General features: G+C 43.5%; 1 protein-coding gene across 7 annotated transcripts in view; it reads right to left on the bottom strand.

Moving 5' to 3' along the window:
* Window positions 1-6,568: 6,568 nt before the first annotated feature.
* Window positions 6,569-18,245, bottom strand: part of LOC126999973 (uncharacterized) — a 22,363-nt gene continuing 10,686 nt past the window's right edge. For all 7 annotated transcript variants that reach the window (XM_050863288.1, XM_050863290.1, XM_050863289.1 and 4 more), the window contains exon 3: window positions 6,569-6,810. In XM_050863288.1, the coding sequence (XP_050719245.1) occupies window positions 6,624-6,810 (187 nt within the window). In that variant the 3' untranslated portion in view covers window positions 6,569-6,623. The remainder of the gene's footprint in view (window positions 6,811-18,245) is intronic.

The raw sequence follows: 18,245 nt of genomic DNA, 5'->3' as shown, positions 1-18,245 counted from the left end.
AGGGGAAGAGGAAAAAAAAAGGTAAATGATGGAAATATGACAAGAATATATGACAGGAAGATGAATTATGACGGAGACAAAAAGGAAAAGAAATGAGAAGAGGAAAGAAAATACATTAAATAATACACAAATAAAATAGAAGTATATTTAGTGGAAAAAAAAAAACAGGAGAAGCATCGAGGGAAAAGTGAGGAAAAGGAAGACAAAATGACGAAGGAAAAAGAAGAAATGGAAAGGAGAGAAAGGAGGTAAGATAGAAATTAAATGATAAAAAATGGGGAAAATAACATAGAGAAAAACAAAAGAAAGACAAGAATAACGGAGGAGAAAAAAGGAGAGGAAAAATGGACAAAGAGGAAAATGATGAAAAAGAAATGAAGGAAGACAAAAGAAAACACAATCAAGGTAAGGAAGGAAAAAGAAAAAGGGAAAAAAATTATAGTGGAAAAGAGAAGAAAAGAACACAAAGAGGTAATAAAAATAAGCATAGGGAAAATAAAAAAAAAGGATTGACATTAAAAAAGAACTAAGAGAAAAATAATGCAGTAAAAATAGGACGAAATGGAGAAAAAGAAAACGAAGAAAACGAAAGAAAGCAGAGAGAGAGAGAGAGAGAGAGAGAGAGAGAGAGAGAGAGAGAGAGAATGTGGTGGGTGGACCTGGTGACGCCCTCTCGTTGCAAAGGGAGAACTAGGGGACGGGGCTTTTTGTGTCGAGGGGGGACTCGCAAAAAGGTTTAAAGGCAATGTTTATTTAATTTCAGGCAGACCCAGCGACAACCGAGGAGGAGGAGAAGAGGAGGAGAAGAGGAGGAGGAGGAGGAGGAGGAGGAGGAGAAGAGGAGGAGGAAGAGGAGGAGGAGGAGGGAGAAGAGGAGGTGGTGAGCGATCAGTCTGGGAAAAGGGTGTCGACTTTAACTTTTTTTTTTTTTGCTTCCTCGGTTTTTATGAGTATTTTACTGTTATATATTAAACCAGACTCTCTCTCTCTCTCTCTCTCTCTCTCTCTCTCTCTCTCTCTCTCTCTCTCTCTTGCGTATTCCCTTTTTCCCTTTCCAATTCCTTTTGTTTTCCTTCTTTCGGTTTTCTCTCCATTTTTTTTTTTACTTTAATTCATTTTACTTCTCTTTACTGTCTTATATTAACCCAGATTCTCTCTCTCTCTCTCTCTCTCTCTCTCTCTCTCAAAACGGCGTTCTCGGTGTATTTAATTCCTGCGTTATCCGAGAGAGAGAGAGAGAGAGAGAGAGAGAGAGAGAGAGAGAGAGAGAGAGAGAGAGATTTGCCGTGTCTCCAAGTTACTGTAATCGTGTATAATAGATTTCTCAGATAGCGGTTATCAGGACTACATGTGTGTGTGTGTGTGTGTGTGTGTGTGTAGATACGTACATTTGTCGCGCTCTATTCGGTAAAGGGTACGAAGGAGAGAGAGAGAGAGAGAGAGAGAGAGAGAGAGAGAGAGAGAGAGAGAGAGAGAGGTGGGGGGGAGAGGGCAGACGATGCAGCCAAAGTCGAGGCGAGATGAAACTGGACGAAACTGAAGGAAACGGGGCGGTGAGAAGACGAGATGTGGCAGCACGGTGCGGGGCGGACAGGGAAGGAGGGAGAGGAAGAGAAGGAAAGAGAGCGAAGAGAAGAAAAGGAAGGAAAAGAGGAAGAAGAAAAGAAATAATAGGGAATGAAAAGGAAAGGAAAGGAGAGCGAAGAGAAGGGAAGAAAGAAGAGAAAAGAAACGGAAAGGAAATGAGAGCGAAGAGAAGGAAAGGAAAAGAGGAAATAATAGGGAATGAAAAGGAATGGAAGCACTACAGAATGATGCTGGATGGAATGGGAGATGAAGGAGGAGAGCGAAGAGAAGGAGAGGGAAAAAAAGGAAAGGAGAGGAAATAATGGGAAATGAAAAGGTAGCAGGATATGGATGGATAGGGAACGATAGGAGGAAAAAGGAAGGAGAGAGAGAGAGAGAGAGAGAGAGAGAGAGAGAGAGAGAGAGAGAGACTACGATTAACGAAGAGAGGGAGAGAGGGAAATGCAAATAATATGTGAAGGAGAGGATGGAAGTAAAAAAAAAAAAGGCGGAGAGATAAGAACTCGGAGAAAAGATAAAGAGCAGAAAACGGTGAGGGTGAAAGACTAAAAGATAGCCAAAAAAATGAGAGGACAGAAAAGGATGTAAGAAATTGAATAACTTAAGAAAAACAGAATGGTACAAGGCAAAGCGAAGGAAGGAAAGGAGGGCAAGAAAACAGGTACGATAAAGGGAAGAATAACAGAGAATGAAGAAACAGGACGAGATGAAGGAAAAGCAAGATACGGGGAAAACGATAAAGAAAAGAAGAGGAAGAAAAGAACTGCAACAAGGGAAAAACAAATAGAGGAGAATAAAAAGAGGAAATAAAGAAAAACTAAATTAAAAAAGGAAAAGCGATGGAGAGGAAAAGGACAAGAGGATAAGATAAAGGAAGATAAAATGGAGAGGAAGATAAGGAGACAGGAGATAAAAAAAAATGGTAAAAAGGAAGAGAAGAGAAGAGAATAAGTAAAACCAGAAGATAAAAACAAAATGATAAAAGAAAAGAGATAGACAAGAAGGAATAAAGGAAAAAAATATAGAAAAACAAAAAAATACGAAGGAAGAGAAGGAGGAAAAGATGACAGGAAGGAAATAAAGGAGAAGCAGGATGGTGAAGGAGAAAGAAAAGAAGGGAATTAGAAGAAAGAAGAGGACAGAGAAAGCAAATTTGGTAAAAAGGAAAAGAAAAGGAAGATAACAAGACAAGAGATCAACGAAAAATAAAATAAAACAAGGAAAAAGCGAAAAGACGAGAGAGGGATAAAGGAAAAAGAAAATGGAAAAAGGGAAACGCGGAGAGGAGGAGGAGGAGGAGGAGGAGGAAGAGGAGAGGAAGAGCCCAAAAGCCAAACAGGGCCATAAGGAAACAACGACAAGTCCAGTGAGGCGGCGACGGAACAGAGCGGTCATTTCCCTTCCTTGCAAAACACGTTCCAACACGTCCCACTCACCCTCTCTCCCTCCCTCCTTCCCTTTCGTTCCCCCTCCTCCGTCCCTCTCGTTTCCTCCTCCTCTACCAGCCTCTATTTTCCTCCTCACCTGCTATTTCCATTCCTTCCTTTTTCTCTTTCCTCTTCCTTTCCACCTTGCTCTTAACTCTCCCTCCTTCTTTCCCTCTCCTTCTCTTCTCTCTTTTTCCTCTATCCTTCTTCCTTCTCTCAGATTTCCCCTCCTTCATATCTTCCTAACCTACTTCTTCCATTCCTTTTCTTCTTCCTATTCCCTCTCACTTCCTTCTCTCTTTTGCCTCCATCCTTCCTCCTTCCCTCCGTACTTGACTGCGTTCTTCCTTCCTCTTCTCTCTCTTATCCCGTCTTCCTTGCTTTCTCAACTTTTTTTTTCCTCTATTTCCCCCCTTCCTCCCAGCCTCCCTTTCCTCTATACCTGCCTCTGCTTTCTTCCTCACCTGCCCACTCCTCCCCCTCCCTCTTTCCACTTCCCCATCCTTCCCTTTGCTTTCCCTCTCTTCCTCTCCCCTTCCCTTCCTCATTCCTTGCTGTTTCCTCTCTTCCTCCCCTCACCCCTTCCCCTCCACTTGTCTCAGCTGCCGTCCTCTATTACCTACCTTCCATTCCCCCCACCCTTTCCCTCCCCTCCCTTCCCTTTCCCCTCCCTCTCTGCTCCCCCCCTTCCCCCCTCCCAAGTATGAGTGGGATGAAAGCAATATGGCGACGACAACAACAATATCCTGGTTCCTACACTGCGAACACACACACACACACACACACACACACACACACACTAAATGAAATACTTGCACAGCGGTGGGAAGCGCCCGTGTGTGTGTGTGTGCGTGTGTGTGTGTGTGTGATCTGTATCCGCCCATTTTGCATGCATAGTGGCGGAGGAGGAGGTGGAAAAGGAGGAGGAGATTAAAATGAATGATAACTGAGGAATGAGGACAAGGACTAAGAGGAGGACACACACACACACACACACACACACACACACACACACACACACACACACACACACACACACACACACACACACACACACACACACACACACACACACACACACACACACACACACACACACACACACACACACACACTCACACACACACACACACACACACACACACAGGCTGGGTTGAGGTGTTGATGCACCATAATCACCCCGATCTCTATCAGGGTATAAAAACCTAATGTCGTTGATGATTGTCTGCCTTCCCTTCATTTATCTTCCCACATTCATTTCATTTTGTTATTATTTTGTGCTGCTGTCGTATTTTATATGCTTTATTGTGGTAGATGAGTGGAACAGGCTGAGCAGTCATGTGGTGAGTGCCAATACAATAGTCACATTAAAAAACAGATTTGATAAATTCATGGACAGTGATAATAGGTGGGGTTAAGTTCACAGGAGCCGCCTTGTACAGGCCTTCCGGCCTCTTGCAGATTCCCACGTTCTTCAGCATCTTCACTCTTTCATCCCTCACGCTGGTAAACTCTGGAACAATCTTCCTTCATCTGCATTTCCTCCTGCCTATGACTTCAACTCTTTCAAGAGGAGGGTATCAGGACATCTCTCCTCCCGTATTTGACCTTGCTTTTGGCCACCTCTTTTGTTTCTTTTTTAGGAGCAGCGAGTAGCGGGCTTTTTTTATTATTGTTTTCTTTTTTTGTGTGCCCTTGAGCTGCCTCCTTTGTTGTAAAAAAAAAAAAAACATACGTACACATACATACATACATACATATACACACTCATACATACATACATACACAAATACATATATACACACATACACACACACACACACACACCACCAACACCAACACCGAAACCCCCAACAACCACAAACAAACATTCCCAAACACTCACACCATTTACTTTTACCCCACACAAAATAATTAAAAAAAAGGGAAGGAAAGGAAGGGAGAGAACAAAACAAAAAAAAACAAAAAACGCAAGGGAGGGACACGCGAGCAAGGTTAACAGAGATTATTTTAAATGGGTAATAAAAAGACCCCAACCCCCTCCCTTCCTCCCCCCTTCCCCACTCCCCACTGCTCACCTACCCACCGAAAGGCAAACAGGAAAGGGGAAGATGGATATATTTACCCACGTGGGGAGGAGGTGTGGGGAAGAGGGGAAGGGAGAGGAGGAGGGTGAGAAGAGGGAGATAAGGGAGAAATAGAGGGGAGAGGCATGAGGGGGTGAGGGAGAAAGAAAAAAAGGAGATGATGTGGAGGAGGAAAGTGGGAAGTAGGAGAGAAAAAGAGGAAGAGGAGGGGAAATGTATGTTTGAGGGATAAAGAGAAGGGGGAGAGAAGTGAGGGAGAGGAGAGCAAAGTTTGGGGAGGAGGGAAAGGGAGAGAAGAGAGGTAAGAAGTGGGAAATAGAGGAAGAGGAAGAATAAAGGGGTGTTTGAGGGATGAAAAGAGGGGAGATAAGGGAGGGGGAGGAGGGGAAAGTATAGGGAAGAGGGGAAGGGAGAGGAGAAAGGTGAAGGAGATAAGGAAGGAAGAGGAGGAGTACAGGGGTGTTTGAGGGATTAAAAGAGGGGAGAGAAGTGAGGGGAGAGGAGAGGAAAGAGTAACAGGAGGAAGGGATAAGGAGGAAAAGAGAGGAAGAGGGGGAAGAAAGGGATATTTGAGGGATGAAAAAAAAAAAAAGGGTGCATAGGCTAAAGCTACGCGTGGCCTTAGTACTCCTCTCCGTCACATTGGCCCTTGATACAACCCATTACCTCGGGACACAGGGCGGGGTCAGTGTGAGGTCCGGGTTATCACAGTTTACCTTCCCCAGGTTTCCACAGGTACCCATTTGTCGATCAGCCCGAGAGGGAGGACGAACAGCCGGGTGGGAATCATATCTCCATAAAACCTCCACTTCCTATTTACCTAACCTAACCTAACCACCTAACTTATACTGAAACTAGGAGCTAACACACAACATAACACTGGAAGAAATGAAAGGAGAAAATAACCCTGAATCGCGTGTTGGACGACGTGGGTTCGAATCCGCTGCTACCACCTGGGATTTTTCAGTCACCGCCGAGTGGCCTAAGACTACCCACATGCCGTCCTGAAGACCACCCATCAACCCGGATTCCAGTCCAACACAGTGGCTTTGTAATCACCCGAACCAAACGCTTCAATCCTCTACACTCCATAATGGTTAGGTTTTCGATGCAACACCAGACATATAAGAGACTTTCCATATCGTCAGCTTCGTAAGCAAACCGCCTAAGTCGATATTTTCTACTTTACAGAAAATAGGGAAAAGAACTGCCATTATCTCATTTGGCTTAATATTTAGGCAGAAATGAAAAGGACAATTCTAGAACACTCAAGCCCTGAATGACGAAGGCAACTATTCAAAAACGGGCGTCACGTGTTAAAAAATTGATGTAGACAAAAACCTGGAAATCGCTGAAAAATGACTTCGGCAATTATTTTATGAGGGTGACGATATGGTTTCCTCAACTTTCTGAACTTAAATATGAACGCGAAACACTACTGTCACTACGTAATGCATTTTGAAGTCTTTGGTATTGGATTGGAGGCTTACTAACCCATCATGGCGAACTGTGAAAGTGGCCCTTAATCTACTCGTGTACTCACCTTTCTCTTGGTCTCGCTGAAGGGCAAGGCGAGCCACGGCATGTCCCTGAAGTAGTCGTTGTAGGCTGTCTCATCGGTGTCGCTGCTCACCAGGATCACCTCGAACTGGTGCTTGGTGTTCTCCTTCAGGTGCTTGTACAGGGCCACCAGCTGAGGCGTGAACCCCCTGAGGCGTCAAGCAGGGAGCCGCGCAGAGAGGGAGAGAAAGAGGATGCGTGTGAGGGGTAATATTTCCTTTTAGGCTCCCTGGGGTATATATTACAATGAGTTATCAAGGGAAGGATGGAGGTGGAGGGCGTAGATAGATAAATATAAATAGATAGATACAGATGAAGTGCAGAGGACAGACAGACAGACAGACATATTAGCTATAACTGATTTACTGACTGAGAATGACAAGCAAATAGACAGAGAGATAAACACAGACAGACAGACAGACTAACCCACTGACTGGCACATTGATGGATAGAGAAATCGGCAAAAATTTCTTCTACTTAACTACCCAACCACCCTTCCACACACACACACACACACACACACACACACACGCAGGTCGAGACAGAGACAGATGCTAACAAGCGTGTAAGAATAGAAAGTCTGCAGGCTAAAAAAAAAAAAGATTCATTGTTTCCAGTACACTAAAATATTGCACTTGCCTATGTCCCTAGTGCTCTCTCTCTCTCTCTCTCTCTCTCTCTCTCTCTCTCTCTCTCTCTCTCTCTCTCTCTCTCTCTCTCTCTGTATGCACATCACCGTTCTTCGTTTTCTTCGCCCTCCTGCATTTCCCCACTTCAAATCGCCAAGGGAGGGGGGGAGGGGGGGGGGGGAAGGAGATGGAAAGTGTGTCACGTATCCACGCCGGGGGGGGGAAGGGAGGAGGGAGGAGGGGAGAGAAGGAACACGAATACACACACACACACACACACACACACACACACACACACACACAACATAACATGGAAATGGAACAGCCGACTAATTGTGAGGTCACCGGGCCGAATACGATGCCAGAGAGAGAGAGAGAGAGAGAGAGAGAGAGAGAGAGAGAGAGAATGGAAGAGACCCTGTTGTGAGTGTATTGGAGAGGAGAAACAGGAGGGAGGAAAGAACGGGAGGAATGGAGCGACAGAAGAGTGCCAAGAGAGCGGGCGGCATATCCTGACACGAGAGGGAGGAGAGAGGGAGATGAGAGGGACCGTGCTGAAGTGGACATGGGGTGAGGGACATGTGGGGTGAGCAAGATCGGCTAGGCTGTGAGAGGAAAGTAAAGGGGCTATTACACTGGGCAAATTTTCCGTGGATCTTCAGTCAAACCACGATTTCCGCTGGCGTGGTTCTCCTATTTCCGTGGTTTTCTGACTTGTCCACGATCCTCCAAAGCTACGGTCGATTTCACCAAAGGACGACAGTATTACTCACCATCATCATCATCAGCAGCAGCAATAACAAGAAACAAATAAGAACCACGCTAGCAGAAATCGTGGTTTGACTGAAGATCCACGGAAAATTTGCCCAGTGTAATAGCCCCTTAAGGAGAGGAGTGCAGGGACAACCGATGTATATATAGATACCTAGTTAGTAAATGGACAAGAGCAGAACGAGAACGAGAATGGGAAGTGAGAAAAAAGTATGAGAGCTAAGAGGAGCCAAAGGGGAGTAGAATATATATAAAAAAAGAACCGACAATAAATAAGGCCTAACCCTGAGTACCGGTATCAGTTCACGAATACCTCTCACAAAAACAACAACTGAGAAACTTTATACATTGAAAGAAGACGCAATACTTTCTCAAGAACAAAATATGAGGCATTCACGTTCTAGTAGCATTTGAAGTTGTCTGTCATTGGCACGTACTCTCAGATCCTTTCGACTCTAACCCTGAGTGTCAGTTCACGAATACCTATCACAAAAACAACAACTGAGAAACTTTATACATTGAAAGGAGACGCAATACTTTCTCAAGAACAAATTATGAGGCATTCACGTTCTAGTAGCATTTGAAGTTGTCTGTCACTGGCACGGACTCTCAGATCCTTTCGACTCTCAGAACAAATATTCCACAGGCCAAGGGGATTGTCAAACTATCACTAAGCTCATAAAACTACCAGTGGAAATACTAACACAACCACTATATACGAGGGCCTTATGATATGTAGGTGTGCAAGCCCCGAAATGTTGAGAATATGAGCGAGAGAAAGCAGAGAATAGATGCATTAGATTGAATTTAGTTGAGAATATGAGCGAGAAAAGGCAGAGAATAGATGCATTAGACTGAATTTAGTTGAGAATATGAGCGAGAAAAGGCAGAGAATAGATGCATTAGATTGAATTTAGTTGAGAATGTGAGCGAGAAAAGGCAGAGAATAGATGCATTAGATTGAATTTAGTTGAGAATGTGAGCGAGAAAAGGCAGAGAATAGATGCATTAGATTGAATTTAGTTGAGAATATGAGCGAGAAAAGGCAGAGAATAGATGCATTAGATTGAATTTAGTTGAGAATGTGAGCGAGAAAAGGCAGAGAATAGATGCATTAGATTGAATTTAGTTGAGAATATGAGCGAGAAAAGGCAGAGAATAGATGCATTAGATTGAATTTAGTTGAGAATGTGAGCGAGAAAAGGCAGAGAATAGATGCATTAGATTGAATTTAGTTGAGAATATGAGCGAGAAAAGGCAGAGAATAGATGCATTAGATTGAATTTAGTTGAGAATGTGAGCGAGAAAAGGCAGAGAATAGATGCATTAGATTGAATTTAGTTGAGAATGTGAGCGAGAAAAGGCAGAGAATAGATGCATTAGATTGAATTTAGTTGAGAATATGAGCGAGAAAAGGCAGAGAATAGATGCATTAGATTGAATTTAGTTGAGAATATGAGCGAGAAAAGGCAGAGAATAGATGCATTAGATTGAATTTAGTTGAGAATATGAGCGAGAAAAGGCAGAGAATAGATGCATTAGATTGAATTTAGTTGAGAATGTGAGCGAGAAAAGGCAGAGAATAGATGCATTAGATTGAATTTAGTTGAGAATATGAGCGAGAGAAAGCAGAAAATAGATGCATTAGATTGAATTTAGTTGAGAATGTGAGCGAGAAAAGGCAGAGAATAGATGCATTAGATTGAATTTAGTTGAGAATATGAGCGAGAAAAGGCAGAGAATAGATGCATTAGATTGAATTTAGTTGAGAATGTGAGCGAGAAAAGGCAGAGAATAGATGCATTAGATTGAATTTAGTTGAGAATATGAGCGAGAAAAGGCAGAGAATAGATGCATTAGATTGAATTTAGTTGAGAATGTGAGCGAGAAAAGGCAGAGAATAGATGCATTAGATTGAATTTAGTTGAGAATGTGAGCGAGAGAAAGCAGAAAATAGATGCATTAGATTGAATTTAGTTGAGAATATGAGCGAGAAAAGGCAGAGAATAGATGCATTAGATTGAATTTAGTTGAGAATATGAGCGAGAAAAGGCAGAGAATAGATGCATTAGATTGAATTTAGTTGAGAATGTGAGCGAGAAAAGGCAGAGAATAGATGCATTAGATTGAATTTAGTTGAGAATGTGAGCGAGAAAAGGCAGAGAATAGATGCATTAGATTGAATTTAGTTGAGAATGTGAGCGAGAAAAGGCAGAGAATAGATGCATTAGATTGAATTTAGTTGAGAATATGAGCGAGAAAAGGCAGAGAATAGATGCATTAGATTGAATTTAGTTGAGAATATGAGCGAGAAAAGGCAGAGAATAGATGCATTAGATTGAATTTAGTTGAGAATGTGAGCGAGAAAAGGCAGAGAATAGATGCATTAGATTGAATTTAGTTGAGAATATGAGCGAGAAAAGGCAGAGAATAGATGCATTAGATTGAATTTAGTTGAGAATGTGAGCGAGAAAAGGCAGAGAATAGATGCATTAGATTGAATTTAGTTGAGAATATGAGCGAGAGAAAGCAGAAAATAGATGCATTAGATTGAATTTAGTTGAGAATGTGAGCGAGAAAAGGCAGAGAATAGATGCATTAGATTGAATTTAGTTGAGAATATGAGCGAGAAAAGGCAGAGAATAGATGCATTAGATTGAATTTAGTTGAGAATGTGAGCGAGAAAAGGCAGAGAATAGATGCATTAGATTGAATTTAGTTGAGAATATGAGCGAGAGAAAGCAGAAAATAGATGCATTAGATTGAATTTAGTTGAGAATGTGAGCGAGAAAAGGCAGAGAATAGATGCATTAGATTGAATTTAGTTGAGAATATGAGCGAGAGAAAGCAGAAAATAGATGCATCAGATTGAATATAGAACTACCATAACACGCAATGAACAGTGGCAGCACGACGATGTTCACGAGCGCACATCACATCTCATAAAACTACCCATGGAAATACTAACATAACCTCCACGAAATCCTTATCAAGTGGGTGTGCAGGCCCCGAAATGCATGAGAATATGGACTTTAACTTCATCCCGCACCCTCATACCGCAAATAAACACGTGTCTGATGCTCCAATACTCCGCTGCGAACACCTGCCGCTGACAACTGACAAGACAGGTGGGGCGCCGGGCAAGTTTACCTGAGCTGCACGACACGACACGACACGACGCGAGACCTGTTCCTGAGGCTGTTTGTCCCGCTCCTCCGCCGTTTTGTTAATTAATGAGTAGGTTATGGATTCTACCTTTACTATACCTGTCGACATTGCACCTTCATCACTCCACTTATAGCTCGTGAAGGGAGAAGGGAGGGGATAAAGGGAAAGGGAAAGTGAAGGGAATAAGAGGAGGAAAAAGATGAGTGAGATATGGTAGGAAAGAGATATTTGAGGGACGAAAAAATAATATGAAGTTAGGGAAGATGAGAGGAAAGCAGATACAGGAGGGAGTTGTAGGAAGGATATACTGAAGAAAAGGAGGAAAGGGGTATTTGAGGGATGAAAAAGGAGGAAGAATGGGTGCCATGTTTGAGGGATAAAGGAAAGAAGTAAGGTGATGAAGGGAAAACTTATATAACGTGAATTGGAAGCAGCTCCAAAGTTAGAACGATCGCTTAGCAGATGAAAGATTCCGGGTTCGATCCCCAGGCGAAGTAAGGGTGTGGGCGGTCTACTCACAGCATTACTTGTAACACCTAGGGTCGTATTACAAGGCATATCGCAGCCCAAGAACACATATTTGACAAGGCTTTCGTAGGAGTTGTGGGCATTTCCAGGGGTAGTTTTATGACCCTCGTGGTAGTGTGAGTCTTCTTCTGTACCATGAACCTGAAGAAACACTCATTAGAACCCGAGTGACCTCCTCTTTGACCTTTAGAAATAGCTGATATGAGAACTGAAAGTATCTTACAATACCGACCCTAATATTCATAAGGAAGCAGGTATAAGCTCAATGTTGTAACCTATCATGAAGAGGACGGTCCACTACACAATACGGAGAGGGTTGGATCTAGAGAAGGGACTTTTGCGCCATATACTTAACCCGTCCGCTGCGATTGGCACGGATTTCACCTTCACTGGTAGCCTAGTTACAAATGCTCCCAGGTCTTTCTGTGCCTCTGTGGTGGGTAGTGGATTGTTTCCCATGTGGTATTGGTATGCTGGATTTCCCCTCCCAAGATGCATGACCTCACATTTTTCTTCACTAAATAGGAGCAGCCACTTTTTGTTCCACTCCTGTAGCTTGGTGATGTCTTCTTGTAGGAAATCCGTATCCAATGGGTTAAACATTTCGGCGCCCATACACACACATTTGACAAGGCTTTCATAGGAGTTGTGAGCATTTCCGTAGGGGGTAGTTTTATGACCCTGGTGGTGGTCTGACGAAGCTTCTGTACCATGAACGTGAAAGCACACTCACGAGAACCCGATCAATGTCCTTTTCGGCCTTTGCAAATGGTTGACGTGAGACCGTGAGAGGCGGAAGCGTTTGAGAATACTGATTTTATGCTCTCACAAAGCACTCAGAGTTTCAGACATTACCTTTAATCACGCTTCTACCTGTGCGAGTGTCACTAACCTGTGCTCTGATCCTTCAATTAAGAGATGAGACATGAAGATTAGTCGTTATATCGTTCACTTTCATGACTTTTTAATTAATTTCCGTCTGTTCAAAATTGTTTTCGTCCCACTGCATCAACGTTTTGGGCAAGGTATTGATATAAAGTGAAGAGTTTGTGGACCTTAAGACTTAACTGATTACCAAGACGATGGAGCAAGTTTTTTTTTTCTGATGTGTGTGTGTGTGTGTGTGTGTGTGTGTGTGTGTGTGTGTGTGTGTGTGTGTGTGTGTGTGTGTGTGTGTGTGTGTGATCATAAACAGGTAAAACACTCTTCTGTAATTCCGTGTGATGCTTTCTATTTAATATTTCAAACTTCAAGTCACATTCATTTAAAAAAAAACATTCCACCTTCATCTTTGGGGAGTTACATAAACTTATAAACCTTCAATAATAATAATAATAATAATAATAATAATAATAATAACACCACAATCAGGCACCGTCGCGTCAGTCATTCACCTTTAGCGGAGATTTTAACGCTAAGAAGTTTTCGTTCTCGCCGCTCTACTTTCAAAGCTTTCCGGCCCCTGCGTCTTTAATTAACGAGGTGACGAGATCAAAGCCTACCTGAGCGAGAGAGAGAGAGAGAGAGAGAGAGAGAGAGAGAGAGAGAGAGAGAGAGAGAGAGAGAGAGAGAGAGAGAGAGAGAGAGAGAGACACACACACACACACACACACACACACACACACACACACACACACACACATTCACCTAACTTCGAAAATAAGCCCCGCCCACAATTCTTGAAACTCCTAGGAAAAGGCCACATTTCACTAAGGAGAATACGCACTTCTTTATCCTCTAAATATCCAAACAGCAGCCAGAGAAAAAATTGCAATAGACACGTTTCTATAAATCTATAATCAAAACACAAACCATTACAGTCAGGGATATGTCGAAGAATGCTTTTTTTCTTCTTTTTTTAACAAGGGAGGAGACTCAATGTAAGGTAAGGTAAGGTAAGCTAAGGTTAGGTAAGGCTAGGTAAAGTAAGGTTAGGTTAGGTAAGGCTAGGTAAGGTTAGGTAAGGTAAGGTAAGGTTGGGTTAGGTTAAGTAAGGCTAGGTTAGGTTAGGTTAGGTTAGGTTAGGTTAGGTTAGGTGAGGTAAGGGCAAGAAACAATAACAACAGGGCACAGGAACAAGGCACGCTAGACTCTGCTCCAATGAAAGAAAACAGAACGAGAGGTCAAAAGAGAGGTCAATTTCAGGTGGAGAGGGATCCTGAAATCTAAAGTTGTTATTACCACATCTTTCTTCTATAACTATCTGCCGTCACAACAAAACAGACCGAAAGAAGGTGTGGAAGTGAAGAGTCAATACGGGAATAGACGGATCTCTGCCCGTGTAGCAAATGTGAAGTGGCTGAAAAAGGGGAGACGTCGAGGAAGGCTACAGTTGTTATTACCACATAAGTCAAAGCTTCTATAAATATCTGCCGTCACACAAACAGGCCGCGAAAAGGTGTTAAAATGTCTGCGAAGTGAGAGGGAGAATAGGCGAATCTCTCCCCATCTCGCAAGTGTGGCGTGGCTGAAAAAGGGGAGACGTCGAGGAAGGCTACAGTTGTTATTACCACATTAGTCAAAGCTTCTATAAATATCTGCCGTCACACAAAACAGGGAGCGAAAAGGTGTTAAAATGTCTGCGAAGTGAGTGCAGGAACAGACGAGTCTCTCCCCATCTCGCAAGTGTGGCGTGGCTGAAAAAGGGGATATGTCGAGGAAGGCTAGTTGTTATTACCACATCTTTCAGAGCTTCGTTAAACATCTGCCGTCACAAATACAAACAGGCCGTGAGAAGGTGTTGAAGATGCAGAGTGAAGACGGGAACAGACGAATCTCACCCCATCTCGCAAGTGTGACGTGGCTGAAATAGGCGATATGTCGAGGAAGGCTACAGTTTTTATTACCACATCTGTCAAAGCTTCAAAAAACAGGCCGTGAGAAGGTGTTACAATGTCTGCAAAGTGAGTGCGGGAACATATGAATCTCCCCCATCTCGCAAGTGGCTGAAAATAGCTGGCGGGTGTTGGAATAGTCACGCAGTAGGCTATATACATGAGCTGCCGCATCACTCCTTATAAAAGTGACCCTTACACAAAATAGACACGCATGCGTTAGAGGAGTTTAAACGTCGCTTACTCTTCATAAAAAATAGCTACCTAGCATGTCCTCAGTTTAAGATACGAATGTTAAAATAGCCTTGCAGATGAGAGGGAATAAGAGCTTGTCTTCTCTTTACGAGGTTATGCAATAGGGAGCAAAAGAACATACACATCTCTCTCTCTCTCTCTCTCTCTCTCTCTTACGCAGAAAAAAATAAACAAACGAGAAAGAAATAAAAAGCAAGTAAGGAGAACGACACTGCAAACAACAAGACACAAATCGGAAACGAAAGAAATATTGACTGAAATACAATATAAGGAAAACGGTGTAGACGTGAAATAGCTGAAAAAAAAAATAATAAAGATCGGAGTTGAAGGGACAAAATAAAACGCTAATCAGAGACAAAAGAAATACCATACAAGTAAAGCGATGCAAAAATGACAAAACTGATGAAAAAGAAATAAAATAAAGAGCGGAGTCGAAGGGTCAAAAATGCGTGATGCTGAGTGTTATTTGGAAGGAGTCGACAGCCAAGATACTAATGGTTATGGAGATGCGGGATACCTACATTTATGCTGTCTATTGCTCGCTCCGATGGTAACGAGACACCTGTGAAGAGAATACCTGTACGAAACGAAGACTACGAGGAAGAGGAGGAGGAGGAGGAGGTAGTGGTGGTAGAGAATAAGGAGGTATACAGAAGGGGGAGGAGGAGGTGGTATTGGAGGTAGAGGATAAGGAGGAAGAGTAGGAGGAGGTGGAGGAGGGAGTGATGAGGATAAGGAGGTAGAGAAGGGGTAGGAGGAGGTGGTAGCGGAGGTGGGGGATAAGGAGGTAGAGTAGGAGGAGGTGGAGGAGGTAGTGGTGGTAGAGAATAAGGAGGTAGAGAAGGGGTAGGAGTAGGCAGTAGCGGAGGAGTGAGGATAAGGAGGTGGAGTAGGTGGAGGTGGTAGTGGTAGAGAAAAACGAGGTAGAGAAGGGGTAGGAGGAGGTGGTAGGGGAGAGGTGGAGGATAAGGAGGTAGAGTAGGAGGAGAAGGTGGAGGTAGAACAACAACAACAATACCATTAACAATACTAACAAGAACAAAAGAAAGAAAAAAAACTAGAAATAATGCTGAATAATGACAAAAGGAAAAAAAACACGGAAAAAAGTAAGAGAGAGATAAGGAAAATTCATTATACATTCACGCATTACTTCTCCTTTTCTTTCACGCACTCACTCTCACTTTCATCACTACACCTGTCTTCATTACCGGCCGGACCTGCTAACCCTCAAACACGAAACTAACATAACAACCACGATCACACTAATAAATGAGGCTATTCCAGCTAGATCAAGGCATACAACCGGTCCCATTCACCCACCTACTCATCCTCCTTCACCCACCAAACCATCCTCTCTTGTCCTCTCTTTTGTCCTCTTCTCCCTACCGTCGTTTCGCCTCTTACCTTCACGCCTCCCTCACTCAGCCCGCGCTAACAGGCAAACGACCCTCACCACAGATACCGCGCAGAGTTATGACTGACGGCCAGCTCCAACGCGCGGTGTGAAGGCTGATGAGGCTGGGAGTGACGGCCGTTTAGCTTCCTAGGTGGCGAGGTGCTTGGTAGTTTTGTAAGGTACGGCTCTTTTTATCTTTATTATGGTTATTGTTATTATTGTTATCCGTACACTCCTCAGTTATTTATTCTTGTTCTTCCTCTTTTTTTACTTTCTCCTCTATCTCCTCTTTCTCATCACCGTTTTCATTTTATTATTTTTATTGCTATTCTTCGCCTTCCTCGTCCTCTTATTTCCTACTCCTTCCTCTTCCTTGTCTCTATTATTTTCTTACTCTTCTTGTTCTTCTTTTCCTTTTTCTTCTTTCTCCATATTTTTATCATCATCATCATCATCAACAACTTCTTAACTTATTTCTTCCCATCACAAGGAAACACCACTATACCCTATACAAGCCCAAGCGCTATGTCTGTCTGTATGTCTAACACGGACCGCTGCCAATCCCAGGGCATACAAACAAGGGACATTCTGGGAAGCAAACTATACGGCCCCCCCCCCCCCCAACACACACACCCGAGTAGGCTAAAATCACCCCTTAATCCTGCCCTCCATCCTCCACCCACCCACTCCATTTGGTCCATGATCATAGGCTATAGCCACTGCACTTCAGCAACCATGAGGGAGGTGAGAGGAGGAGGAGAAGGGACAGGGGAGGCAACGGAAGTGGTATGTGTGTATATGTGTGAGTCATTCCCCATGGTCTGATCATGTACTGGAATCTTAATCGCCAGCCAGTATCCTCCTTGTTATGAGCTGGTGTGTGTGTGTGTGTGTGTGTGTGGAGGGGGTATACATTGCGGGGGAGGTGGCGAAGACGGAGTATAATGCATTCCCCCTCCACAACCCTCCCCCCCCTCCGTCCTCACCTCCACGACCCCAAAACAAACTGGTTCCCGCCTCGCCCCGTCTGCCCCGCCCCGCCCCGCCCCGTCCGAGACCTGCTGTTGCTGCCGATCCATCAAGAAAGTCGCAGCACACACGCACGCAGGCGGGTTAGGGATAGATTGTTGGCGGGAAAAAAAAGGAAAAAAGAAAATGAAAAAAAAAGTAATGGCTTGATACTGGTTTTTATCGCATTCGCCCTCTCAAACTGGTAGCCGCTTATGGGTGTGTGTGTGTGTGTGTGTGTGTGTGTGTGTGTGTGTGTGTGTAGTAGTAGTAGTAGTAGTAGTAGTAGTAGTAGTAGTAGGAGGAGGAGGTGGAGGAAGAGTAGGAAAGATCTTAAAAATGTTAAGATTAGTATATGTTAGGTTAAGTTATATGATCTCAGCAGCAGTAGTAATAGTATAGTAGTAGTAATTGAAGTAGTAGTAGTAGTAGTAGCAATCACCACAGCAGTCATCGAGGTACAGTCGTCGTCTGAGCGAGGTGAAATACATTGAAGGGGGAACAAGCGAACCGCGACGCCCCAGTAACTCGGGACTGAGAGCTTGTTTAGGATCGATCAATTGACGGGGCTTAGATGTCAATTGCCGGGAGAGGGTGGCTGAGAGAGAGAGAGAGAGAGAGAGAGAGAGAGAGAGAGAGAGAGAGAGAGAGAGAGAGAATTATAATCACCCACACATCATTACATCTTTCCTTACACGGTGTTTCGAAATTCACAAACTGACTCACCACGCCCACAGCCTCTCACCCCCCCTTCAACACCTGACTCATACCATCCCCTTCCCCCTCTCCCTTTTTTTTTCACAGCAGAGGAGACAGTGCATGGGCGTAAAAAAAAAAAAATAATAATAATAATAATGGAATAAAAAGCCCGCTACTTGCTGCCAAAGTCACCCCTACTATCCCTCCCCTCAATACCCTGTCACCCCAAGTATACAAGCTCTCTACAGCCACTTACTCACCCCTTCTCAACCAGCTGCTTGTCTTCCCCCTCGCCT

Source organism: Eriocheir sinensis, chromosome 17 (assembly GCF_024679095.1).
Source record: "Eriocheir sinensis breed Jianghai 21 chromosome 17, ASM2467909v1, whole genome shotgun sequence".
Classification (NCBI taxonomy): Eukaryota; Metazoa; Arthropoda; class Malacostraca; order Decapoda; family Varunidae; genus Eriocheir; species Eriocheir sinensis.
This window is presented reverse-complemented; position numbering and strand designations above follow the sequence as displayed.